Below are 24541 nucleotides of genomic sequence, written 5' to 3'. Positions count from 1 at the left end.
ACTGCATAGTGCAAAAACACATGAAGCTCTGGTGCTGCAAGTTGATGCGTCATTTGAGCTGATGAATCCCATCAAAATGACCAGTTTCAGATCAGTCATTTACAGTGCTGACGTTAACACAGGCTGGATAAAAAAGCGCTGATTTACTTACCTTTCAAGGTCAACTGTGATTTCTCTGTGGCCTGAACGTTGGCAAACTGAGACACACTGGCAGCTGCCATCATCACATCACATCACAGATCACAGCCCTGAAATACACACACACACACACACACACACACACACACACACACACACACACACCTTCATCATCACTCATATTCACTCATCTACTGTGAAATATAATCAGACCATAATAAACCATAGACGTGAGCGTTTACTGAGAGCTTAATCTAGCATTAAAACTCAGTGATCACCTGAGCACCTCACACACACACCAACACACACACCAACACACACACACATGCACACACAAATATTACACTTTAATACAGGAAGATTTTACATAAACTGTGAAAGCATTAAAAAAATGTTAGGCGGGTCAACAGCAAAGCCGGAATATATGGTTTATAAAACGGTGTCATGATACATTCTGTGAATATCCGAGTTGACAGCTTCATAAGTCAGAAACCGATTGTGATGATCAGACACAAACAAACAGTAATCATCTAACTATTAAAAGGTTCGGTATACAGCTGGGTCGGATAATTATGAACACATTTCTTTTCGCCTCCAAATTAGACATCAGAAAGAGTCAACCGAATATAATTTCTGCAGCTAATAAATATTTATGATCATTTATAATCTTAAGTTTAATGAATGTGTAAGACAGTGACGATGTTTGACTAGCTGCACATCATTTATAGCGAAAAGTCACAATATGCTTGAAATCGTCAAGAACCACTATAAAAGCGGGCAAGTTCATGTTTAATGTATGCGTTTTCTTTTATAATAACACACAATAAATGTTTTGATCCCTACCTTTTATCTGCCGTGAGACTGTGGATCGCTAACTGTCATTTCCGCTTTAATGTCATGGTCATGTGACTCTCTGACGAGCGCCGCGGTGAATTATGGGTGCGGATGCTCCATACCATCAGTTTGGCACGGTTTCGTTGTCTGCGCACAAAAGTGAAGTACATTCTGTAAAATGTGAAAGATTTTAACAAACCAGCTCCATAAATGTTCACAAATTGCATGTGTGGCATACACTGCTGATCAAATGATTTAGAACACCTAAATGTTTTGAATTGTTCACAGTTTAATGTATTTGGATTAAAGCACAACAGCAAGGCATTCTTTCTAGGAGGTAGGCTATGTGTTGTGTTGGATCATTTTCTTGCTTTAGATTAGAATGAACCCCTGACCAACTAGGCACAGACGTAGTCAAGACACATAAACTGCTTAGTCTAGTCTTACAAGTTAGTTAACTTTTTTCTTTAAGGCTGGTTATAACTCTTTTAAGTGAGTTACTTAAACAGGTTGGTCTAATTTGAATCTGAAAAGTAAGTCTGATTACCCTTTGGCTAACTGCAAGTTGGTCAAGCCTTGTTCTTAGACTTAGTGAGTATAGTGACTGTGTTTAACAGTCTTGTGTTCTCCAAGACCCAGACTAATACGAGACCCACTGGAAAAAATTAAGTTCTTTTTTAGAGCCCCAAACCGAGACCAATTACATGTTGATCCAAGAAACAAGCAGTACATTTTAATGAACTAAAATACAGAAATTATTGCAGCATTCATTTAAAATATTACACAGTTAAGTTTTTATTGTTTCCACTTTTTCACATATTTTTATTGTTTCCAGCAAAAAAGGTGTTGAACACAATCATGTTCGGGGAAGAGTGGGAACGGTAGCAACACTTTTTGCATTTCCTTGAGTTTCTCATAGACTGTATTGGAAAGACAAAAATTTGATACAATAAACCCACATCTGTCACCTTCCTGCCCACACAGCTGCAAAATGTGTATTTATACTTATATAGACAAAGTCAAATGTTGCAACTGACCCCATAACAGAGGACAGTTGTAACATTCATTAAAATGTAATAAAATCATTCTTTAACATCATTTTCAAATTTATTTATTCTACTTGTGCACAGACTTGTATAAAGACAAAGACTAGTCAAAGGAGGATTTTTTTTAAAGTAACAGCAGGTTTTTGTAAATTATTACAATACATTTGAACTACCAAATCATTTTTTAAAACCAAAATTAACACTGAAATAGAATAATACTTCTGTAAACTTCTGTCGAAGCTTACTGAACTGTGTGCGTTTAATTTTGCAATATATTCTTATATTCTTGCGAAGTTATGTGACAAATGTCAGACCTCAGTCAAGTCAAGTCAAGTCACCTTCATTTACATAGCGCTTTTAACAATATAGATTGTTTCAAAGCAGCTTTACAGTGATAATTACAGTAACAGAGATTGTTTTGGCTTTACAGCAGCTCTGGAATAAAGTTATTGTCCAGCTAAAGTTAGTTTTGATTAGTGTCCTGCCTTTATGCTTCAATATGTATGCTGCTAACATCAGAACAGACCAACACCCCTGTAGTGCATTTCCTCTCTTGTGGCATAGGCTACTAAAAACAGATCAAATGTATGCCTAGTCTGATTTTTACTGTTTACTTAAATAAAAAAGGGGAGATACCTGACTATTAACAGGGTTTCTTTATTAATACATAAAATTATAATTTTGTTATTTTATGACAAGGTTTTACATCAATGTTGTGATAAGGTACAGTTGCTACACTGACAGCCATGACAAAACTTGCAAGCTTGACACAATAGCTTTACTAGCTGCATAGCTATGCCATTTAGAAGCTAAGAAAAAACTGATTAAAATGATATGAATTTACAATGCTTGACAAAAAATCGTATTTTTTAACTTGCAATGTATTTTTTGCAAGGAAGGTCACATGTGGCTGCCTTCTTGCTAACTAAGAAATTAACTGAGCATGTACAATATGAATATCATCTCTCTAGCTCACTCCTGATTTGAGATGTTGATGTTGCCACTTTACAAAAAATAGTAAACGTTGACAAAAAATATATTCTTTTTATTGTCAAATTGTCTGGAGCGGCTCAAACGGGGCCCTGAGGACTGTAGATAGGTCCCAGGAGGGGACAGAGGGGGGTCGAGGCGGGTTGAGCCTCCTGTCCCCCTTGAGGAAACGAATGACCAGGTCGCTTTTCCCCATGGAATGGCCGGCCACAGGGGCGTGAAATGCTGCTATGGCCGCCACATATACTTTGAGTGTGGAGGGGGTCCTGCCCGCTTCCAGCAGCTCCTGAAGAAAGGAAAGTACCAGAGGTACTTCACATATGTGTGGGTCTACGTTTAGTACTGCACACCAGCTTGCGAACGCTGACCACTTGAGGGCATAGAGGCATCTGGTAGACGGTACTCTAGCTTCAATCACAGTATTTTGGACACCTTCTGGGAGGTCCCTGGGTAACCATTTAGGCTATACATGTAGGGCCCACAGATCTGGGCGTGGGTGCCAGATTGATCCGTTCGCCTGCGTGAGGAGGTCCTACCTCAGCGGTATGGGCGAGGGAGCTCCCTTCAGCAGCTTCGCCAGGTCTGGGAACCAAGTTTTGGATCTCCAGAGGGGCGATATGAGGAGGACTGAGCACTTGCTCTCCCTGATCCGGTCGATGACCCGTGGGAGCATCGAGACCGGAGGGAACGCATAAAGGGGGTGGCTGGGCCAGTTGTGTCCCTTTTCTTCGAAAAGAATATTGGGCAGTGAGCATTGTTTTCTGAGGTGAAGAGGTCGACCTCTGCCTTGCCGAAGGTGCTCCAGATCATGTGAACCGTCTGAGGGTGGAGAGACCATTCCCCTGGGGGGACATTGTCTCTGGATAACATATCCGCGCCCTGGTTCAGAATGCCCAGTACGTGTGCCGCCCTTAGCGAGCGCATGTGCCCAAAAGAAGATGAGTCTGGCCATAGCGTCCAGGCTGGCCGATCTGAGGCCACCCTGGCGATTTATATAGGACAGCACTGACATGTTGTCCGTACGGACCAGGACATGGTGTCCCGTCAGATCTGGGAGGAAGGTTTTCAGGGCTAAATGAACCGCTCTCCCAGGGCGTGCCGAGTTGAAGATTCAGGGGAAGGCGGCGCCGAATTGAAGGTGCCGCATCCAAGTCTCGGAGATCAGCTGAGAAAGGTGTTCGCTGAAGGAGATTAAATCTGATTCTATAGCAAAATGGTCTGCTTATAAACGGCATAAGCCACACCCACTCTGACCCGATTGGTTCGCGCATCTCAGCCGCCTCGCCATAGGTTCGTGCAGTTGCTGCAGCACAGCCAATGAGCGAGCTAGACGCTCTGCTCTGCGGTCGCTGTGCAGCTGCACTGCGTTTTAAAATAATGGCTTCAATATTCTCGAGAGAAGGAGTTTTCCCACTGCGTATAGCTATGCAATACGAAGTGAACGTTCTCGAAAGGGAACTAAGACAATGGGTGCTTTTCAATCAGAAGACTGCACTCTACGAAGGCTGTAAATCTCGACTCGTCTGAGTTTATTATGAGGTGTAAGACAAAAATAATGTTTTCGGACATGAAAGAATAGATGTAATCTTTTGTTTTGCTGTAAATTAATCACTTAACACTAAACTGCCAATAATGTAAGCCACTGGGAGATCACATACGGTTGTCATTCAGTGTAGCCTACTGTATTAATAGAAAGCCTGTTAATATAAAGATTTGTAATACCAAGTATTTTTCCAAAATAAGTTTAAATTATATTTTCGTTCAGTGACGGCGGGGCGGAAACATTATGTGACATTGCCATGCGCACTTCCTATATTATGTCTCATTCTAGCGTTTAATGCTGAGGAGCATTCTAGCCTACAAGCCCCTGAAGGACTGGACTAGGAAGGACATAGCCTCAGTAGGATGCAGCCTTCTGTTTGAGAAGCACCCAATATCTGTGTCCCAATTCGAAGGCTGCACCCTTCGAAGGCCGCTTTGAAAGCATCAGACGCTCATTGCCGCAGCTTCGCCTAGCCCCCCTGTGCCAGCTATGTAGCTCAATACCATCAGCTATCCGTCTGTGCCCTGGGATCCTTCGGCTTTACCTCCATCGTCACCAGGATGTCATCAGCCACATCTATACCTTGGCTCCTCCCTCCCTCGACTCTGCCGTGGGCTGTCATCCCTGCTGTGCTCTGGGTCTGTGGCATCGGGCACTCCCCATGATCGCCACTGGCGTTTCGTCGCTCTCCTTTCACCATTCCTCCATCACCAACTTTCACCACCCATTCACGATCTAGTCGTCTTTGTTTCCTGCCACTCATCAGTTCCCATGAACACTAATCATCATCACAGCTGTTTGTCATTTAGTTTATCACCATGTGTGTTTGTTGGTCGTTATTCATGTTTGCGTTTGTTTTACGCACACACTGTTACACTTTCGGGCGGTTTCCTGGGCAGAGTTTAAATTAAGCCAGGAGTAGGCCTTAATCCAGAATAGTTCACCAAGATTTAAAAAATGGCTTTCTGAAACCCAGGTTAAGTTCAAATTACTAACACTTGGACTATGGAGTCCTGAACTAAAATAAGGTTAATTTAAAACCACCTGTGCAGATCTGTTTTAGCAAAAACAAAAAACAAAAAAAATGGCAGCAGAAAAGAGAGTGCGATCAAAAAACTTTACAGAACATGAGAAAAAAGTCTTTCTATTTGAAGCAAATAGTTAAAAGACATACCATTATTGAATATAATCTGCACACGCTTTGAAATTTAAAAAAAAGAATGCCTGTAAAATAATTTGTAAAGAATTCAATGCAGATGAGCACACATCTATAAGAACAATGCTAACAGTTACCTGAAGTTGTTGTATTGTTTATAAGATTTGTAAGAGATTTGTAATACCAAGTATTTTTACCAAGTAAAATAGCTACTGCAATGACAGTGATTTAAAATAAATCACTGTCATTGCAGTTATTTTATATATCCAGGAGTTGTGGAAGAATGTAAAAACAAACCTAAAAAAAACTGCTGCTGAACCCGAAGAGAGAGAGATTTAGGACTGGCGGAGGACCTGCAAATAAAGAAGCTGACCAGTTGGATGAGTTACTGACAGGAATAATGGAGAGCCAGCAACCTTTGGAGAACATACCAGATGATGACCATCTAGATAGTTCAGATGATGGATCACACACACCTAAGTATATGAATACATTTCACTTTCACTTTTCTTTCTCTCTCAAACTTTAATTTGCTTTGTGTCATCACACATCTTCCCATTAATCTGTATTTATTCTCATATATATATATGTATGAACTTGTCTTGTTTTAAGGAGAAAGTCATATAGACAGAACTAAAGAGTTGCAAGGCAGTTTACCCTCCACATCCTCAGAAGCAATGGTGGCAATGTCTGCCAGAACTGTCACCCTAAGAAAAGACTCACTGTCCATGAAAGGCTGGCTAATGAATTCCATGAACGTTAAAGTATCTTAAGGAGGAGCATGAAATGAAGATACTGCAAGTAGAACTGGAGATGAAGAAGAAGAGAGAGGTGCAGCAGTCTCAAATGTCACATTATTGGGGAAGCCGAGCTTCCCTTGCAGTCTTAAAGAAATCCCCACTGAGCAGGTACTATCAATAGGACATTAACACTTCACAATAAGGTTCATTAGTTAACATTAGTTAATGTAGTAACTAACATGAGACTAACAATGAGCAATACATTTGTTACAGTATTTATTAATCTTTGTTAATGTTAGTTAATAAAAATACAGCTGATCACTGTTTGTTCAGTGCATTAACTAATATTAACAAATACAACATTTGTTTTAAATAATGTATTAGTAAATGTATTTAATATTAACTAAGATTAAAAAATGTTGTAGAAGTATTGTTCATTCTTAGTTCATGTTAAGGTAGTTAACTAATGTTAACTAATGAACCTAATCTTGTAGAAGTATTGTTCATTCTTAGTTCATGTTAAGGTAGTTAACTAAGGTTAACTAATGAACCTCATTGTTACCAATAGGACTGAGTTTTGTGAACGTAATGAGCATGATGGATAATGATGTAATAGAACACCTTGACCATTTAGGGCCTAATTTGGTTCTGTATGATTTCGAGATCATGCTCATCAGGACAGTGATATGGGTGAAACTCTCCAGTTGAATGCCATTGAGGGACTTAGTAGACTACAACCATTTATGGTCAATGGCAAGTCAAAATCCAGGAAACTGGCCTTATCCCCAGAGTTTACAAGAATCATAACAGTGATGAACTGAAGTGCACCACTGCAATCTAAGGCCGGGCTCAGACTACCGAAGTTTATGGCAATGTATCGCAATTTTTTTTCCCCTCTTGACAATCTGAGGAAAAATCTTGTCAAAGACCTTTGTGGTTTCCGATGTTTGACACTTAATCTGGTAATATCCAATCTTAAAACTCCCAATCTGCTCACAGACACATAAGGACCGCCCCGATAATATCAGTTTAATATTTAGGATTTTAAATCGGGATGATTATGATTACATCTACTTTTACAACAGCTAATGAGTGTATACAAGGAGACAGAAGTGAATAAGAGCGCTTTTGAAACTCTGGCCCCGAAACAAGTTGCTGTACGGGTCTGTTGGACAGCAGAGATGGAGGAATAGATTGTGGATGTCACAAAGATGAAGATGAGAGTCCACTGCAGGTTCCAATACGAGATGTCTTTAATAATAAAGTAAACTCAGGTAAATACATACAGGAGTGTTTTCCCCTGACAGAGATTAAGCCTAGTCCTGGACTAAAATGGCCCTTTAAACCAGATTAACTGAAATCTGCTTTCTCTGTCATGGTTTTAAATAGTCTTAGACTTAGTTTAGTACATACACTCACCTAAAGGATTATTAGGAACACCATACTAATACTGTGTTTGACCCCCTTTTGCCTTCAGAACTGCCTTAATTCTATGTGGCATCGTTTCAACTAGGTGCTGAAAGCATTCTTTAGAAATGTTTGCCCATATTGATAGGATAGCATCTTGCAGTTGATGGAGATTTGAGGGATTCACATCCAGGGCACGAAGCTCCCGTTCCACCACATCCCAAAGATGCTCTATCGAGTTGAGATCTGGTGACTGTGGGGGCCATTTTAGTACAGTGAAGTCATTGTCATGTTCAAGAAATCAATTTGAAATGATTCGAGCTTTGTGACATGGTGCATTATCCTGCTGGAAGTAGCCATCAGAGGATGGGTACATGGTGGCCATAAAGGGATGGACATGGTCAGAAACAATGCTCAGGTAGGCCGTGGCATTTAAACGGGGGCCTAAAGTGTGCCAAGAAAACATCCCCCACATCCTTACACCAGTACCACCAGCCTGCACAGTGGTAACAAGACATGATGGATCCATGTTCTCATTCTGTTTACACCAAATTCTGACTCTACCATCTAAATGTCTCAACAGAAATCGAGACTCATCAGACCAGGCAACATTTTTCGGTGTCTTCAACTGTCCAATTTTGGTGAGCTCTTGCAAATTGTAGCCTCTTTTTCCTATTTGTAGTGGAGATGAGTGGTACCCGGTGGGGGCTTCTGCTGTTGTAGCCCATCCGCCTCAAGGTTGTGCGTGTTGTGGCTTCACAAATGCTTTGTTGCTTACCTCGTTTGTAACGAGTGGTTATTTCAGTCAAAGTTGCTCTTCTGTCAGCTTGAATCAGTCGGCCCATTCTCCTCTGACCTCTAGCATCAACAAGGCATTTTTGCCCACAGGACTGCCGCATACTGGATGTTTTCCCTTTTCACACCATTCTTTGTAAACCCTAGAAATGTTTGTACTGGAAAATCCCAGTAACTCAGCAGATTGTGAAATACTCAGACCGGCCCGTCTGGCACCAACAACCATGCCACGCTCAAAATTGCTTAAATCACCTTTCTTTCCCATTCTGACATTCAGTTTGGAGTTCAAGAGATTGTCTTGACCAGGACCACACCCCTAAATGCATTGAAGCAACTGCCATGTGATGGGTTGATTAGATAATTGCATTAATGAGAAATTGAACAGGTGTTCCTAATAATCATTTCGGTGAGTGTAGTTGAACAAGCTAATTTCCTGGAGGAAGACTAGAGCTACTCCAGAACTAAATTGAGCCTCAAATTAAACCTACCAGGAGGCAGGTTTACCATCAGATTAAGGTCGTTTGTCAAAGAAGACACATGGATTACTTGAACTCGTTCTTGCAGACATAAGTGACCCATTGCACCATTCTGATTAAATAAGTTTTCAAGATTGTTTTTGAGTGCATAAAATATATTCAACGGAGATTATTTCACTTTTAGAACCCAGGCTTTCATCTCTGACTCAAAGAGGACAGCCTGTTCTAGTTTGTCAGCAGGTGCTCATAACTTCAAGGTTTTTGGCATGTGACACCTTTCACAGAGAAACTGGCGATTTATGTGGTGTCAGTGAATCAACAATATGTAAAGTCATTCACAGAGTATGTTGGGCCATTTGTGAATTGAGAACACATTACATAAACTTCCCTGAAGCTTCAACCCAGGCTAACCACAAGGTACAATCTATGAATATGGGAACTTCCAAGGAGTCAGGTTGCATATGAAACCCTTATTCCCATAAAATGTCCCTCAACTCCAGATGCTGAAGAATACAGGAACCGAAAGAATTGGTTTTCCATAAATGTCCAAGGTGTGGACACCCCCCAATTGCCGTTTTCAAACAATGTTGCACGTTGGAAAGGTGCAACTCATGATTCCCGGTTTAGTCAATTTCAGTGTATGTGGGTGAAGGAAGAAGGAGACAGGGTCGGCGAACTTGGGACTCGCACTTTATTTAGAACAATAAAAGAACAAAAGAAAGGTGCGCTCAAGCGCCTTCACCGTAGTGTACCACTACAGCATTTGAATACGAAAACACTCTGCCCGCTGTACCAGCTCTCGCTGTATGTCTCCAGCTCTCAAGGTTCAGTCAAACGACCACTCTTCCCATTGCATGTCCATTCAGTCAAAAACTCTTTCCAATCCGTTTGTACACTGCGGGTTTCGGCTGCGGGGTGCGTGCGAGTCTCAGGAGCTTCTCTCCCTCGCTCTCTCCTTCCTGGCAGCTTATATGCGGTCTCCACGCCAATCACTGCAATCAGACACAGGTGTTCAAAATTTGCACTTGACCTACTTCGCTACAGACTTCCCGAGACCACGCCCCCCTCGCCACATACCCCCAACGCCCGACTCAGCCCGACTTCACCTTTCTATAGTCTACACAGAGCCGGAGCGAGCCGTCGGTTTTAGGAACCAAAACTATCGGGCTCGCCCAGTCACTGCTGGACTCTTCTATTACCCCCATATCCAGCATAGCCTCTAATTCGTTCTGAACTACCTTTTTCTTGTGTTCAGGTAAACGATATGGGCGGCAGCGCACCACCACACCCGGTTCCGTCTCAATGTGGTGCTGAATGAGGTCCGTTCGGCCAGGCAGGGGCGAGAACACATCAGCAAATTCAGCTTGTAAATTTTTAATGTCAGAGAGCTGGGAGGGTGAGAGGTGATCTCCACCAAGAGCCAGCGCGAGAGATTGTGGTTTTGTGGTCGCTTCTGGCCCGAGATCCTCCCATCCGCTCACTACCGTCGCCAGCATAACTGACTCGGCCTAAACCCACTTTTTGAGGAGGTTGAGATGATCAATTTGATGTGCTCCGCCCCTATCTGTTCGAACCACCTCATAATTGAGATCGCTAACCCGCCGTGTGACCTCAAACGGTCCTTGCCACTTGGCGAGTAATTTAGAGCTGGAAGTAGGTAGTAATACAAGTACTTTATCTCCCGGTGCAAATTGACGCAGTCTAGCCCCCCTGTTGTACAGCTGACTCTGTCTGCCCTGGGCCTGTAACAAATTCTCCATTGATAGCCGCCCCAAAGTGTGGAGTTTTGTTCTCAGGTCCAAGACATACTGAATTTCGTTTTTACTAGCGGACGGTCCGTCCTCCCAAGTTTCTCTAAGAACGTCCAATACCCCGCAGGGCTGACGCCCATAGAGAAGCTCGAAGGGGGAAAACCCTGTGGAGGCTTGGAGGACCTCGCGTACAGCAAACAAGAGGGGTTCTAGACACTTATCCCAATTTTTGGCTTCTCCGTGAACGAACTTCTGAATCATGGACTTCAAAGTGCGATTAAATCGTTCCACTAGCCCGTCTGTCTGTGGGTGGTAGACGCTAGTGCGAATCGATTTAACGCCCAATAATTCGTAAAGCTCGCGAATAGTTCGTGACATAAACACGTGCCCTGATCGGTGAGAATCTCCGTAGGGATTCCCACCCGGGAGATTAACGAGAAGAGCGCGCTTGCAACACTTTTGGCAGAAATGTTACGCAGCGGGACTGCTTCGGGGTACCGCGTTGCGTAATCCACCAGGACTAACGCAAAGCGGTGCCCACGTGCTGACCGTTCTAATGGCCATGAGGCCAATGAGGTCCATACCAATTCGTTCGAAGGGGACCTGCATTAATGGAAGGGGGCACAATGGTGCTTTTGGATTGGCCGGTGGATTCACCAACTGACATTCACGACAAGACACGCACCACCTGCGCACGTTCTCGTGAATGCCCGGCCAAAAGAATCAGGCCATGAGACAGTTTAGTTTCGCCGTTTGACCTAAATGCCCGGCCATTGGATTACAGTGAGCCGCCGGGAAATGCTTTTTCAGGCGGCTCACTGTAATCCAATGCCGGAGGTGGGGGTTAACTGCTACCTCTATGCTATGTTTTTGTCCCCTAAATTGAATTACCACAGGCATTATAGGATAACTCACCACCACCCCGTGCACACACCGCACCTTAACCATGCGGCTGTTATCCAATGCCCCAGGTTGAACAGGCTTTGATGAATGGAGGTTTGGTTGCAGCCTGAATCCACCAAAGCCTGATGAGTACCCCCCTTGATACTCACTGATATCTGGTACAGGTCAGCTTGATCGGGGGCAGCCTGCGGCGCGTCGGGGATCTGGATCAGTGTCCCCACCTCCATCACCGGACACCGGTCTATAAAGTGTCCTGGGTCCCCGCAGCGCCAACAGGCCGGACTCGTCCAGGCCCAGGGACCTGCACCGCTGGCGATGTTGTTCCGGGGTCCGGCCGACCCGCTGGAGAATGGCGCGCCTCAGGTCTTCATAGACCAGGAGATTCTGGACTGGCAGTTGGTGGGCGGCTACCTGCGACTCGCCTGACAGTAGGGGGATGAGCCGCAGGGGCCAGTCCGCTCGGGGCCATCTCCGGGCCTCGGCCGACCTCTCAAAGAGGCCGTAGCTGGATTGGGGACGGCCCGAATCTCGCGGTCGAGCCAGCTCCGGAACAGCTCGCGGTCTTCTTGCTGGCCTTGGAGGAGCAGCTGGAACCGTTGATCCTGCTCCTCCTTTACGGCCAGCAGGGCGTGGTGTTGTTCCCTGTGAAGACCCGCGAGCGTTTGGATGAGGTCCGCAAATGGCGTTCCCGGCGGGTTCTGCATGGCAGCGGCGGTCTTCTCCTTCCCGGTTTTAGTTTTACATCATACTTGCACCCAACAACAGCTGAACAATGGCACTAAAACCAGGCTCATAAGCACAACAGGGGTCTAGTAGAGTCGCTTTCAGTGCCTTCGGAAAACACTTTGGTTCAAACCAAGAAGATGCTGCACTGTCATCATTGTAAAAGCTGTTCTTCACAACTGAAACAACAGGGATGCCCAGATCCCCCAATAGAAGAGGATGCCAATCGAGATGTGCCACCATTTCCAACATGCTTCACAGCGCGACCCAGTGCATTTAATTATAACTGCATGTTTTAGTACTAGGGATTTATCCATAGACTGTTAATGGATTCACTGCAGCAAAGGCCAGCAAAGCAATGCAGTAAAATTCGATCAGTATTTTTATTTTTCGAATAATAATTACAGATCGAATATTCGACTATTCGTGCACATCTCTAGACCGCACAAAGACACCACAGATAGCGCGTTATCCCGATATACACATATACACAGAATTACAGTATTTCAGAATATCTGTCTTGGCAAGTATTCATGTCTTAAGTGAACGTTTAGTTAACTGTTAGGGGGAAAACATCTGGGCCCGTATTCATAAAGAATCTTAATGCAAAGAATAGCTCCTAGTAACAAAATTCTAAGAAAAATCTTAGAAATGTGGGCGTTTACTCTTAAAATTAAAGAAAAAATCCTAGTAAAGAAAAAAGTAATTCAGAAATCATCTTAACCCTTAAAAGAGGTCTTAAGGTCAAAATTGTTAGGAGCACGGACGAGGACTTTTAAGAGGCTTAAGAGTTTCTTTAGCAGAGGAGAAAATGGCAGAAAGACAAAGAGGGAGAAGAAATGTGTTGCAGACAATGTCACAGTGTCTGGTTTGTGTTTCCCCGGGTGTCACTAGAGATCCTCGTTTTCAGGGTGTCCTTCACATTGACTACAATTCCCAGCATTCTGTCTGTCACTTATCACTGTTCATTACACTCAGCTGTTCCCTGTAATCATTGTCCCAGCTGTTCATTGTTAGTCTTGTTAGATCTGTGTGTATATATTCCATGTCTGTGTCAGTATGTGTTACGGAGTCATTGTTATGTCTGACACTTCTTGGTCTGTTCCTGATTGTTCCTTGTGTTTTGTTATTTTTGTATTTGGATTGTTTACACGGTATTTCACCTTTGTCTGGACTGGATTTACGCTTTACGGATTACCCATTAAAACATCCTTACTGCACTTGGATCTGCTGTCTATCTCCCTGTGTGTGTCGTGACAGAACGACTCCGTCCTTATGAACAGATCCAGCAGTTCGGGTTTCTGTAATCCTTCTCCCGTATATGGGGAAAGAAGGGGACCGCAGAAAGGAGGGTTGCAGGTTGGGGAGGAAGCGCCCCGACTAAATATTCACCAATGTTTTGCCTTATGGGCCCAGCTAACTGAGGAAGCAGCAGCAGCTAAAACCTCAGCGAAGTCTTCCAGCAGAAATGGTGAGTCGTTTCTGGGGACACGGCTGGCGAGGTTTTCCGGAACTCGGGGAGGTTGCAGGGGAGGAGGTGGTCGACAAGTTCCACGACACCGTCCTCCGCCTAAAAATTTGTTTTGGTCCGGAGCCATCGGACTGGCCCAGCACGAGATCCTCGCTGCTGATTCCGCCCTTTACAAGATCTTCGCAGCTGGTTCCGCCCAGCACAAGATCGTCGTTGCTGGTTTCATCCGGTCTGGGTCCTCACCGCTGGTCCCGTCTGGTACTGAGGCTGCACCTCGCCATCAAGAAATGAGGAGGAGGAGAAGGGCCTCTTATCTCCCCAACGCCCCGGTGGTCGTCTCTGCACAGCATGCGGTCATTTTAGAGGCCGTTCCTGTGCAGCGTGCGATCGTTTTGGAGGCCGTCCTTGTGCAGCATGCGGCCATTTCAGAGGCCGTCCCTGTACAGCATGCGGCCATTTCGGAGGTCATCCCTGTGCAGTGCGGGGGCATTTTGGAGACCGTCCCTGTGCAACACACAGTCATTTCGGAGGCCGTCCCTGTACAGCAAGCATACAGCATGGTGTCAGAGGCCGTCCTAGTGCAGTCCGCTGTTATCCCAGAGACCGTTCACGTTCCGTCTGCCCAGTCAGAGACTGTTCACGTTCCGTCTGCCCAGTCAGAGATTGTTCACGTCACGTCTGCCCAGTCAGAGACTGTTCACGTCCCGTCTGCCCAGTCAGAGAATGGTCACGTCCCGTCTGCAAAATCAGAGACTGTTCACGTCCCGTCTGCCCAGTCAGAGACTGTTCACGTTCCGTCTGCCCAGTCAGAGATTTTTCACGTCACATCTCCCCAGTCAGAGACTGTTCACGTCCCGTCTGCCTAGTCAGAGAATGGTCACGTCCCGTCTGCCCAGTCAGAGACTGTTCACGTCCCGTCTGCCCAGTCAGAGACTGTTCACGTTCCGTCTGCCCAGTCAGAGACTGTTCACGTCACGTCTGCCCAGTCAGAGACTGTTCACGTCCCGTCTGCCCAGTCAGAGAATGGTCACGTCCCGTCTGCAAAGTCAGAGACTGTTCACGTCCCGTCTGCCCAGTCAGAGACTGTTCACGTTCCGTCTGCCTTCCTGGACCTGGACTATCTGGAGCGTCTGGCTCGGATCCTGCTGCTGTCTGCTGTTCCAGAGCCGGAGCCAGTGTCTGCTGTTCCAGAGCCGGAGCCAGTGTCTGCTGTTCCAGAGCCGGAGCCAGTGTCTGCTGTACCTGAGCCGGAGCCAGCATCTGTTCCTGAACCAGTGTTTGTTTCTGTGTTTGTGTCTGTTCTTGAGCCGGTGTCTGTTCCTGAGCCGGCGTCTGTTCCTGAGCCAGTGTCTGTTCCTGAGCCAGTGGCTGTTCTAGAGCCGGAGCCGGTGCCGTCTGTTGCAGAGCCGGTGTCTGCTGTTCCAGAGCCGGAGCCAGTGTCTGCTGTTCCAGAGCCGGAGCCAGTGTCTGCTGTTCCAGAGCCGGAGCCAGTGTCTGCTGTTCCAGAGCCGGAGCCAGTGTCTGCTGTTCCAGAGCCGGAGCCAGTGTCTGCTGTTCCAGAGCCGGAGCCAGTGTCTGCTGTTCCAGAGCCGGAGCCAGTGTCTGCTGTTCCAGAGCCGGAGCCAGTGTCTGCTGTTCCAGAGCCGGAGCCAGTGTCTGCTGTTCCAGAGCCGGAGCCAGTGTCTGCTGTTCCAGAGCCGGAGCCAGTGTCTGCTGTTCCAGAGCCGGAGCCAGTGTCTGCTGTTCCAGAGCCGGAGCCAGTGTCTGCTGTTCCAGAGCCGGAGCCAGTGTCTTCTGTTCCAGAGCCGGAGCCAGTGTCTGCTGTTCCAGAGCCGGAGCCAGTGTCTGCTGTTCCAGAGCCGGAGCCAGTGTCTGCTGTTCCAGAGCCGGAGCCAGTGTCTGCTGTTCCAGAGCCGGAGCCAGTGTCTGCTGTTCCAGAGCCGGAGCCAGTGTCTGCTGTTCCAGAGCCGGAGCCAGTGTCTGCTGTTCCAGAGCCGGAGCCAGTGTCTGCTGTTCCAGAGCCGGAGCCAGTGTCTGCTGTTCCAGAGCCGGAGCCAGTGTCTGCTGTTCCAGAGCCGGAGCCAGTGTCTGCTGTTCCAGAGCCGGAGCCAGTGTCTGCTGTTCCAGAGCCGGAGCCAGTGTCTGCTGTTCCAGAGCCGGAGCCAGTGTCTGTTCCTTTTCCTGAGCCGTGGTCGCCTGAGTGGTCGTCTTTGCCCTGGTCATCACCGCAATGACCACCCGAAGGATCTTCACCTCCCTGGCCGCCCGAGGGGTCTTCACCGCCCTGGCCGCCCGAGGGGACTTCACCGCCCTGGCCGCCCGAGGGGTCTTCACCGCCTGCTTCGCCCTGGCCGCACGATGGGTCGTCTGCTTCGCCCTGGCCGCCCGATGGGTCGTCTGCTACGCCCTGGCCGCCCGATGGGTCGTCTGCTTCGCCCTGGCCGCCCGATGGACTGTCTGCTTCGCCCTGGCCGCCCGATGGACTGTCTGCTTCGCCCTGGCCGACCGATAGACTCTCTGTTTTGCCCTGGTCCCCGGTTAAACCATCACCCCCTGTTTCGGTTCCCTTCCATGGACCTGGCCCACCATCCCTCCCCCTGATCCTCCACCATTCCACCTCCCTTCTGAACCCTTGTGTTTTGTTGTCGTGGAGCATCTGATAGCCGCTCCGTAGAGGGGGGGGGTTATGTCACAGTGTCTGGTTTGTGTTTCCCCGGGTGTCACTAGAGATCCTCGTTTTCACGGTGACTTTCACATTGACTACAATTCCCAGCATTCTGTCTGTCACTTATCACTGTTCATTACACTCAGCTGTTCCCTGTAATCATTGTCTCAGCTGTTCATTGTTAGTCTTGTTAGATCTGTGTGTATATATTCCATGTCTGTGTCAGTATGTGTTACGGAGTCGTTGTTATGTCTGACACTTCTTGGTCTGTTCCTGATTGTTCCTTGTGTTTTGTTATTTTTGTATTTGGATTGTTTACACTGTATTTGACCTTTGCCTGGACTGGATTTACGCTTTACGGATTACCCATTAAAACATCCTTACTGCACTTGGATCTGCTGTCTATCTCCTGTGTGTGTCGTGACAGACAATAGATGACAGTGAGTTAATAAGACACTATAGATTAGATTGTGCAGGGAACATGTTTGTGACCGATTTTATTAGAGACACAATAACATCTCCGACACAGCGCAGGAATGGCGTAGTGCCAGAAATTAAATCACCACTGTACATTAAGATATTTGGCAGCTGGGAAAATGTATCAATGCAGCAGTGATGATTTGGGTCTGTCACAACCTTCTGTAAGCAGAGTGATCACAAACAATTACAGCATTCCAGAACCTCTTATTGTGTCGCAGTTAATTTTGTTTACACTGGACATTCCCACCTTCCAAGCACAAAAAAATGCATTTATGAATATAGCAGGCTTCCGCACAAGCAGGGGGAATGAACCCTAAATAATTTATTATTAACCGCTATAAGCTCCCACGTCTGCTTCTGTGCTGTGACACCCGGCCTGAATTTTCCTTTAAGGATGGCCTTGTGTTCATCCACTAACTGGGCTCACAGTAAACACTGTTCCTCTGTCCAGTTGAGCTTTCTTGTCCTTCTTGTTTTTTTATTCCATGTTTGCTACATTCAAACCAACATTCAAACCACCACTTAAATAGACAGTGGAACAATTTTTATCATTCTAATCCAATCAAATACCTTATAGGAAATTAACAGTATGGTAAATAAAAAAAAGGATTTATATACACATATATAATGTGTGTGTGTGTGTGTGTGTGTATGAGAATGGTCAAATAGGAAAAATGACGCATGTAATTTCAAAGTGAAGGCTTAGAATAGACCCTATACTTAAAATCACTCTTTTTTTCCCTTCTTGGACAACCAACCAATCACAGTCTTCAAAAGATTGTGTCATACATAGCAACGGGGTCAGCCCCGCCTCCTCACTAAGATACAAGTTTTTGTCTTTTCCTTACTCAGAGTTGCTCTCAGATCGGTCCCGAATCGCTCTTAAGCTAAGACTCCTACGTAAAAGATTTTAAGCTAAATTAAGTTTTCTGAGAGGATTCTTAGAATCTTTATGAACAAGGGCCCTGATGTGTAACATTATATTAGATCCATGCGGTACAGTAGGTCTTAATATATAGTCTGTTTCACTAATGTTAATCAAACAATTGTTTGATTCGTCCAGTGAGACAATAACAGATACAGCACATACCTAGTCTCAATGGTAGGGAGACAAAAGTGGACTGACCAAGTTCTGAGGCTTTGGCTCAGAGAGGGAAAAGATAAACAGCCATTTGCAACAAAGTTAAATGTGCAGTAAGCGATTTCTGAGAAACAGAAAAAAATTCTCTTGAAATAGAAATTGACACTCAAACAAACACACCCCTCCCTTCAGTGCTCCGCCCCCAAAATAATGAACATGCTATGCAAGACAGGACTACCAGGGGTGTGCCATCCTCGGTAGATGACAAGCAGATTAACTTTGGCAGGATTAGTAATGGCATGATATTCAAAAGAATTGTATTACAAGAAGAAAAAAGAGGATAAAATTTTAAGATGCTAGAAATAAGCAGACCTGCGTCTACTTTATTAACAGCTCAAAGTATACAAAGTGTCAACTGAAACTTCAACTGGACAGCTCTTAAACTGGCAACAATTAACAGATCTTACCTTAGTCTTAGAAGTGCAGTTCAAATTCCTTACTAGCAACAGTTAACATGAACTAAGAATGAACGTAGCTTTTATTAATCTTAGTTAATGTTGGTTTCAACATTTACTAATACATAAATAAAGTGCCCCTATTACCTGTATGATTTTTTGAATATTCCCTTTCATGCAGTGTGTAATATAGCTGTCTGTGAATGTAAACGGTCTGAAAAGTTGTAAAGTTGCAAACTCAACTCAACTTTATTTATATAGCACCAATAAAAACAACAATTGTTGACCAAGGTGCTGTACACTATATCAGATATCATCAGCATTTAACACCATGTACAACATAAATTTCAGAACACAGAACAGACCAAACACAGCACAAATCAGCTACAATTATAAGCCAAAGAAAAAAGATTTTGAGGTTTTGAGATTTGCTTTAAACTCATGCAGTGTAGAGGCAGTTCTAATAAAAACAGGTAGGCTGTTCCAAAGTTTTGGTGCAGCCACGGCAAAAGCTCGATCTCCTCTCGTTTTCAATCTAGCCCGAGGAACATTTAATAGTCTCTGGTTGGATGACCTAAGAGACATTCCAGGATTGTGAATGGATAATAAATCAGAACTGTATACAGAAGCCAATCCATTCAAGGATTTAAAAACCAGCATCAAGACTTTAAAATCAATTCTATAACGGATTGGGAGCCAGTGCAAAGATTTCAGAACTGGAGTAATGTGCTCTCGTTTGTGCACATCAGTAAGGAGCCTAGCAGCTGCATTCTGTACTATTTGAAGATGGTTAAGAGATGCTTGATTAATGCCCAAATAGAGGGAATTACAATAGTCAAGCCTTGTTGAGATAAAAGCATGAATCACCCTTTCAAAGTCCTTAAAATAAATAAATGATTTAACTTTAGCTAGTACTCGGAGATGAAAAAAATGGTTTTGACTACCATACTAATCTGTTTGTCAAATTTGAGAGCCCTATCGAAAAACACGCCCAAATTCTTCACTAATGGTTTCACACATGGAGACAAAAGGCCAAAATTTCAGCAAAGGGAGCTAGCAGCTTCTGAAGATTCAAAAACTATAATCTCAGTTTTGCCTTCATTAAGGTGAAGAAATTTAGGGACATTCAGGCCTTTACATCCACTAGACAAGCCGAAAGAGTATCCAGACCCATGTTATTTGATCCCAGGGGCAAACAGATTTGGGTATCGTCAGCATAACTGTGAAAGGAGATGCCATGTTTCCTAAAAATCGACCCCAGGGGAAGCATATACAAGGAGAATAAAATCGGACCAAGAATAGAACCTTGAAGAACCCCACATGTAAAAGGCGCTGCATTTGAAGTAAACTCACCAATACTAACAGAGAACCTTCTACAACTCAAACAACTTCACCCGCCCTTCAACGCGGGATTTGCAAAACGCTTGCTCTTGCAAAGATGGGACAGTATTTGGACCAGCTTGCTCCTCAGAATCACAACCTGTAAGAATGATTAATTATTGATGTATATATTTTCCACATGGTGTTCAAAATACGTAGTTTTGTGTTTTATATTGTACATGTCTCCGGCTAACCGGCTAACTCACGTTATTGCTGTTTTACTGAAACAGATCTGCTAAGCAGCTGTGTGCCACTATTACCTAAAATTGTGTCTGTTAATGCAGATTGTCTGTCGTTCTTACTACTTTGAGTAATGAAAAAGGATTGCGAAAGATTTGTTTTGCAAACTTTATTGTTACATCAGTCATTCATGTTACTGCTCGGCTAACAGGCGCTGATACAGTTATTGCAGTTCCCACATGTGCACCACAATAAATTAGAAATATAGACATTGGTTTGTTGATGGAAATACAGTTGTTAATGCTGATGCTGAGGAATTACAGCTGCAACATCTCATAATGTACCTCAAACTGAGTAGTGTATCACTGAGAAACGTCCTGCTCTAGTTGTCCTTGCTCGTCCGGTTTGGGTTGAGTTCTAGTTCTTCCCATGTTTTATCATTGGACTCACGCTCGGATTGATATGGTAAAATCAACGCCATTGTTGCTGTCTTTACAGTGGTTACAGTCACTGAGCTTTAGGATGCTTCCTGAGTTGAGGTTCAGTTATGTTTGGAATTTTGTTTTCGATGTGCAGTGTAAGCGGTTGACCAATCACAACAGACTTGGTCATCTGACAAATCGGAGCAGAGTAGCTCGTGGAAAGGAGGCATTTAGAGAGACTGATTCATCCGACGAGTCGTTTGATAATCATTGAAAAATGTGGTGATGTGCACTGTACATTATTAGAAATGTATGATCTTTGATGCATAAACCTGTTGTGGGTGACCTCCAAAACCAAATTAGGAACCTTTTAAAATAATAGGGGCACTTTAAAATCAAAACTTGTATTTGTTAACATTATTGTTGGCAGAGACCCTGTCTACTAGACAATCCCCTATGAAGGCCACATCGACATGACAGCCATCGGCACAGATCTTCAGCAAAGACCACAAGAGCCATACAGGTCCTGCGCACAGACCTATGACCAGATTCGTCCCCATACTGGCATACCCCCATAAAGGATCTGGAGGAATATTTGAATGTGACCAATCCCGATCTGACTTTTGACTTGTGATACAACCTGACAGTTAGCTAAGCAGCGCATAGTAAACTTAAACTTTACTTAAAGTAAAAGCAAGACAAATCCCTGAGGAAAACTTAGAGGGAGGCTAATCAACAGAACTATACACAGGTACGTAACATAGAAGACAGTTCCATAGAAACAAACAAGGACCAGGAACAGAACAGAACCGAAACACAAAGAAACTAAAATACTTGTTACATTACACCCCCCTCCCGGATGGTGCATCCCCGTGTCATAACTAAAAGTCCAACAGAGAAGGTAGGGTGGGGGCTCTGGTGGAGGATGTGGAACTGGAGAGTGATGTGAGCTGGAGAGTGATGTAACTAAGAAGAGGCTGACAGAGGGAAACGCCACGGCAGGGATGATGTAGGGAGGAGTCAGGGAGGTGATGACAGAGGGAAAATGCATGTGGCCCAAAAGACAGCCAGGATGAAGGACCAAGGCAGAGTCGAGGGAGGAAAGAGCAATGGTGGAGAATTGGCAGGTGGAACCAGGGGGACTACAGACTGAGACGTAGCCGAGGAGACATAGAGACCTGGAGACACCGTAGGTCCTGAAGGCCAAGTTGGAGTCGCAGTGACAAGCAGCCGAGGTGAAGACAGTGCAATATATATATATATACACTGAACAAAATTATAAAACATTATACTGTATTTTTCATGAGCTGAACTCACTGGTGTGGCATATCAAGATGCTGATTAGACAGCATGATTATTGCACAGGTGTACCTTAGGCTGGCCACAATAAAAGGCCACTCTAAAATGTTCAGTTTTATCACAGAGAACAATGCCACAGATGTTGCAAGTTTTGAGGGAGCGTGCAATTGGCATGCTGGCTGCAGTTTCTGCACAAACTGTCAGAAATCGTCTCAGGGACGCTCATCTGCACGCTCGTCGTCCTCATCGGGGTCTCGACCTGACTGCAGTTCGTCGTCATAACCGACTTGAGGGGGCAAATGCTCAAGTCGTGTGGGTGAGCAGTGTTACGGTATGTAATGAATCATGCGATCGGCAGTCGATTGCTTTTGCGGGGTTGTCCTCGCGCTGTTCTGTTGTCAATACAGTTGCTGAGCTGCACTCCCATGTCTGCCTCTTTTTTATGATTATACTGCTGCATTAAACATAGTGTCAGAAGATGCCTAGCACGTTCGTTCTTAAGTTCGCGCTGTAACTGCTGCTTTCGACCATTTCTTCGATTATGGACGCTGATAATGCTGCGGCCTCGCCTCTCCCGTCTAGTGGCGTACCAGCCCACATCGTGGCTAACATACCACCGCCGTCACCGATGAACATGAACGGAGGCTGGAGCGCTGACTGGGACTTATTCAGAGCAGAGTTTGAGGATTATGCGCTGGACACGGGCCTGGCTGAAAAGACCAGGGAGGTCCAAGCTGCCACGTTGAGAAGTGTGATGGGATCTGAATGCAGACATGTTTACCGGCACAATTTGAATCTCACAGACGCGCAACAGAGAGACATTAAAACCATCCTAGATGCCCTTGGATGCATACTTCAAGGCTGCCAGAAATGACATTTATGAGAGGTATGTGTTCGGCTGTTGTAAACAGGAGGAAGGGGAATCCATAGACAATTTTGTGACCAGATTGAGAGAAAAAGAAGATTGATAATCACTTGTGATTATGATGGATTGAAGGATGAAATGATTCGTGACAAAATCGTACTGGGCATTACAAATGAAGGGACCAGACGCAGGTTGTTGAGTGAAAAAAAATTAACACTGCTCACAGCCATTGAGATGTGTCGCACAGCTGAACAGACTGCTATGCATATGGGAGCGATGGATACCGCGTGCATGCCTCCAGCCGAAGCGGTTCACGCTGTTACTAGGAAACCATTCAAGCCTAACCTGCGAAAGCAGAGTAATTCACCAGGACTCTTAGACACAAGCAAGACATGCCGATATTGTGGTAATGTGCATTCAAGACGCAGAGATCATTGTCCAGCATACGGCAAAACATGCAGACTCTGTGGAACTGACAATCACTTTGCTAAAGTGTGTCTTAAAAGCAAAAGCAGATTTACAGAGGGGAAGCTCCACTGCATTGAATATTCCACGGAGGAGCCGGTTGGGGACAGTGATGATGATATTTACACAGTTGAGTCCATTAGCACAGTGCACATGAAAGGGAAGAAATGGTTTGTTTCCTTGCGATTACATGGCAAGTCACTGCGTTGTCATTTAGATTCAGGGGCAACATGCAATGTGATGAGCTCCAAGGATAAAGTAAAGGTGGCACCGCACACACCACTCCGCCCCAGTAACGTCAAATTATGGCTGTAATCAGGCGAGTCGCTGGACTCCGTGGGTGTTTTTGATGTTTGGTCAAAGGAGAGATATACCAACTGTCATTTGAGATAGTAGAAACAAATCAAAGTCCGCTTCTCTCAGGGTCTACTTATGAACAACTAGGCCTGATTCAGTTTACAATCCCAGATGACGTGCTCAAAATGGAACATGAAGTGTGAGCCTCTGACTAAGGAACATTTAATTGACACATACAGTGATGTGTTGACTATGGAATCTCTGCCCGGTGAGGTCCACTTTGAGCTGGATACCAGTGTTACACCAGTACAGTGTGCCCCCCGGAATGTTCCAATCGCTATGAAAGCAGCCGTCAAAGCCCCACTGGATGCGAATCAGGCAGAGGGTCATATTACAGATGTTACAGAGCCAACAGATTGGATTAGCAAGATGGTGACTGTAAAAAAACAGAAAAGCTGAGGATTTGTTTGGACCCAAAGTTCCTGAACAAAGCCTTGAAACGCTCTATATAATGCCAACTCTGGAGGATGTGCTATACAAACTGCCTAAACCAAGGATCTTCACCTTGGTTGATGCCAAACATCCATTCTTACAGTGCAAGCTGGACCAAGAGAGCAGCTTCATGACCACTTTCTGGACCCCATGGGGCAGGAAACTCCCGTTTGGTGTGTCTGTGGCACCTGAGGTGTATCAGCGGAAACAGCATGAACTGTTAACAGGTTTAAAGGGGATTGAGCCCCTCGCTGATGATATTCTTGTCGTTGGCTGCGGTGACACAGACCAGCAAGCTAAAAGTGATCATGATCTTAAGCTTCGGGCCCTGTTGGAGCGTTGCAGAGAGGTCAAGCTACGACTTTGTTTAAAAAAATTACAATTCAAGGTCCCTGAAGTGAAGTTCCATGGTCATATCCTTTCATTCACAGGCTTGAAGCCCGACCAAGAGAAGGTGGGGGCTATCATGGACATGCCCAACCCCACA

At 45.0% G+C, this 24541-nt stretch overlaps 1 protein-coding gene across 4 annotated transcripts in view; it reads right to left on the bottom strand.

Annotated features, from left to right (window-relative positions):
- Positions 1-24541, bottom strand: part of wwp2 (WW domain containing E3 ubiquitin protein ligase 2) — a 112692-nt gene that overhangs the window by 50795 nt on the left and 37356 nt on the right. For 3 of the 4 annotated variants that reach the window (XM_077211330.1, XM_077211333.1, XM_077211334.1), the window contains exons 1-2: positions 982-1052; positions 152-248 (exon numbers count right to left, since the gene is read on the bottom strand). In XM_077211330.1, the coding sequence (XP_077067445.1) occupies positions 152-224 (73 nt within the window). In that variant the 5' untranslated portion in view covers positions 225-248; positions 982-1052. Of the gene's footprint in view, positions 1-151; positions 249-981; positions 1120-24541 lie in introns of those variants that run through there. The other variant, XM_077211331.1, reaches the window with a different exon arrangement.

This window comes from Siphateles boraxobius, unplaced genomic scaffold, assembly GCF_051911475.1.
Source record: "Siphateles boraxobius isolate OS27281-9 unplaced genomic scaffold, OSU_SipBor_1 65, whole genome shotgun sequence".
Lineage (NCBI taxonomy): Eukaryota > Metazoa > Chordata > Actinopteri > Cypriniformes > Leuciscidae > Siphateles > Siphateles boraxobius.
This window is presented reverse-complemented; position numbering and strand designations above follow the sequence as displayed.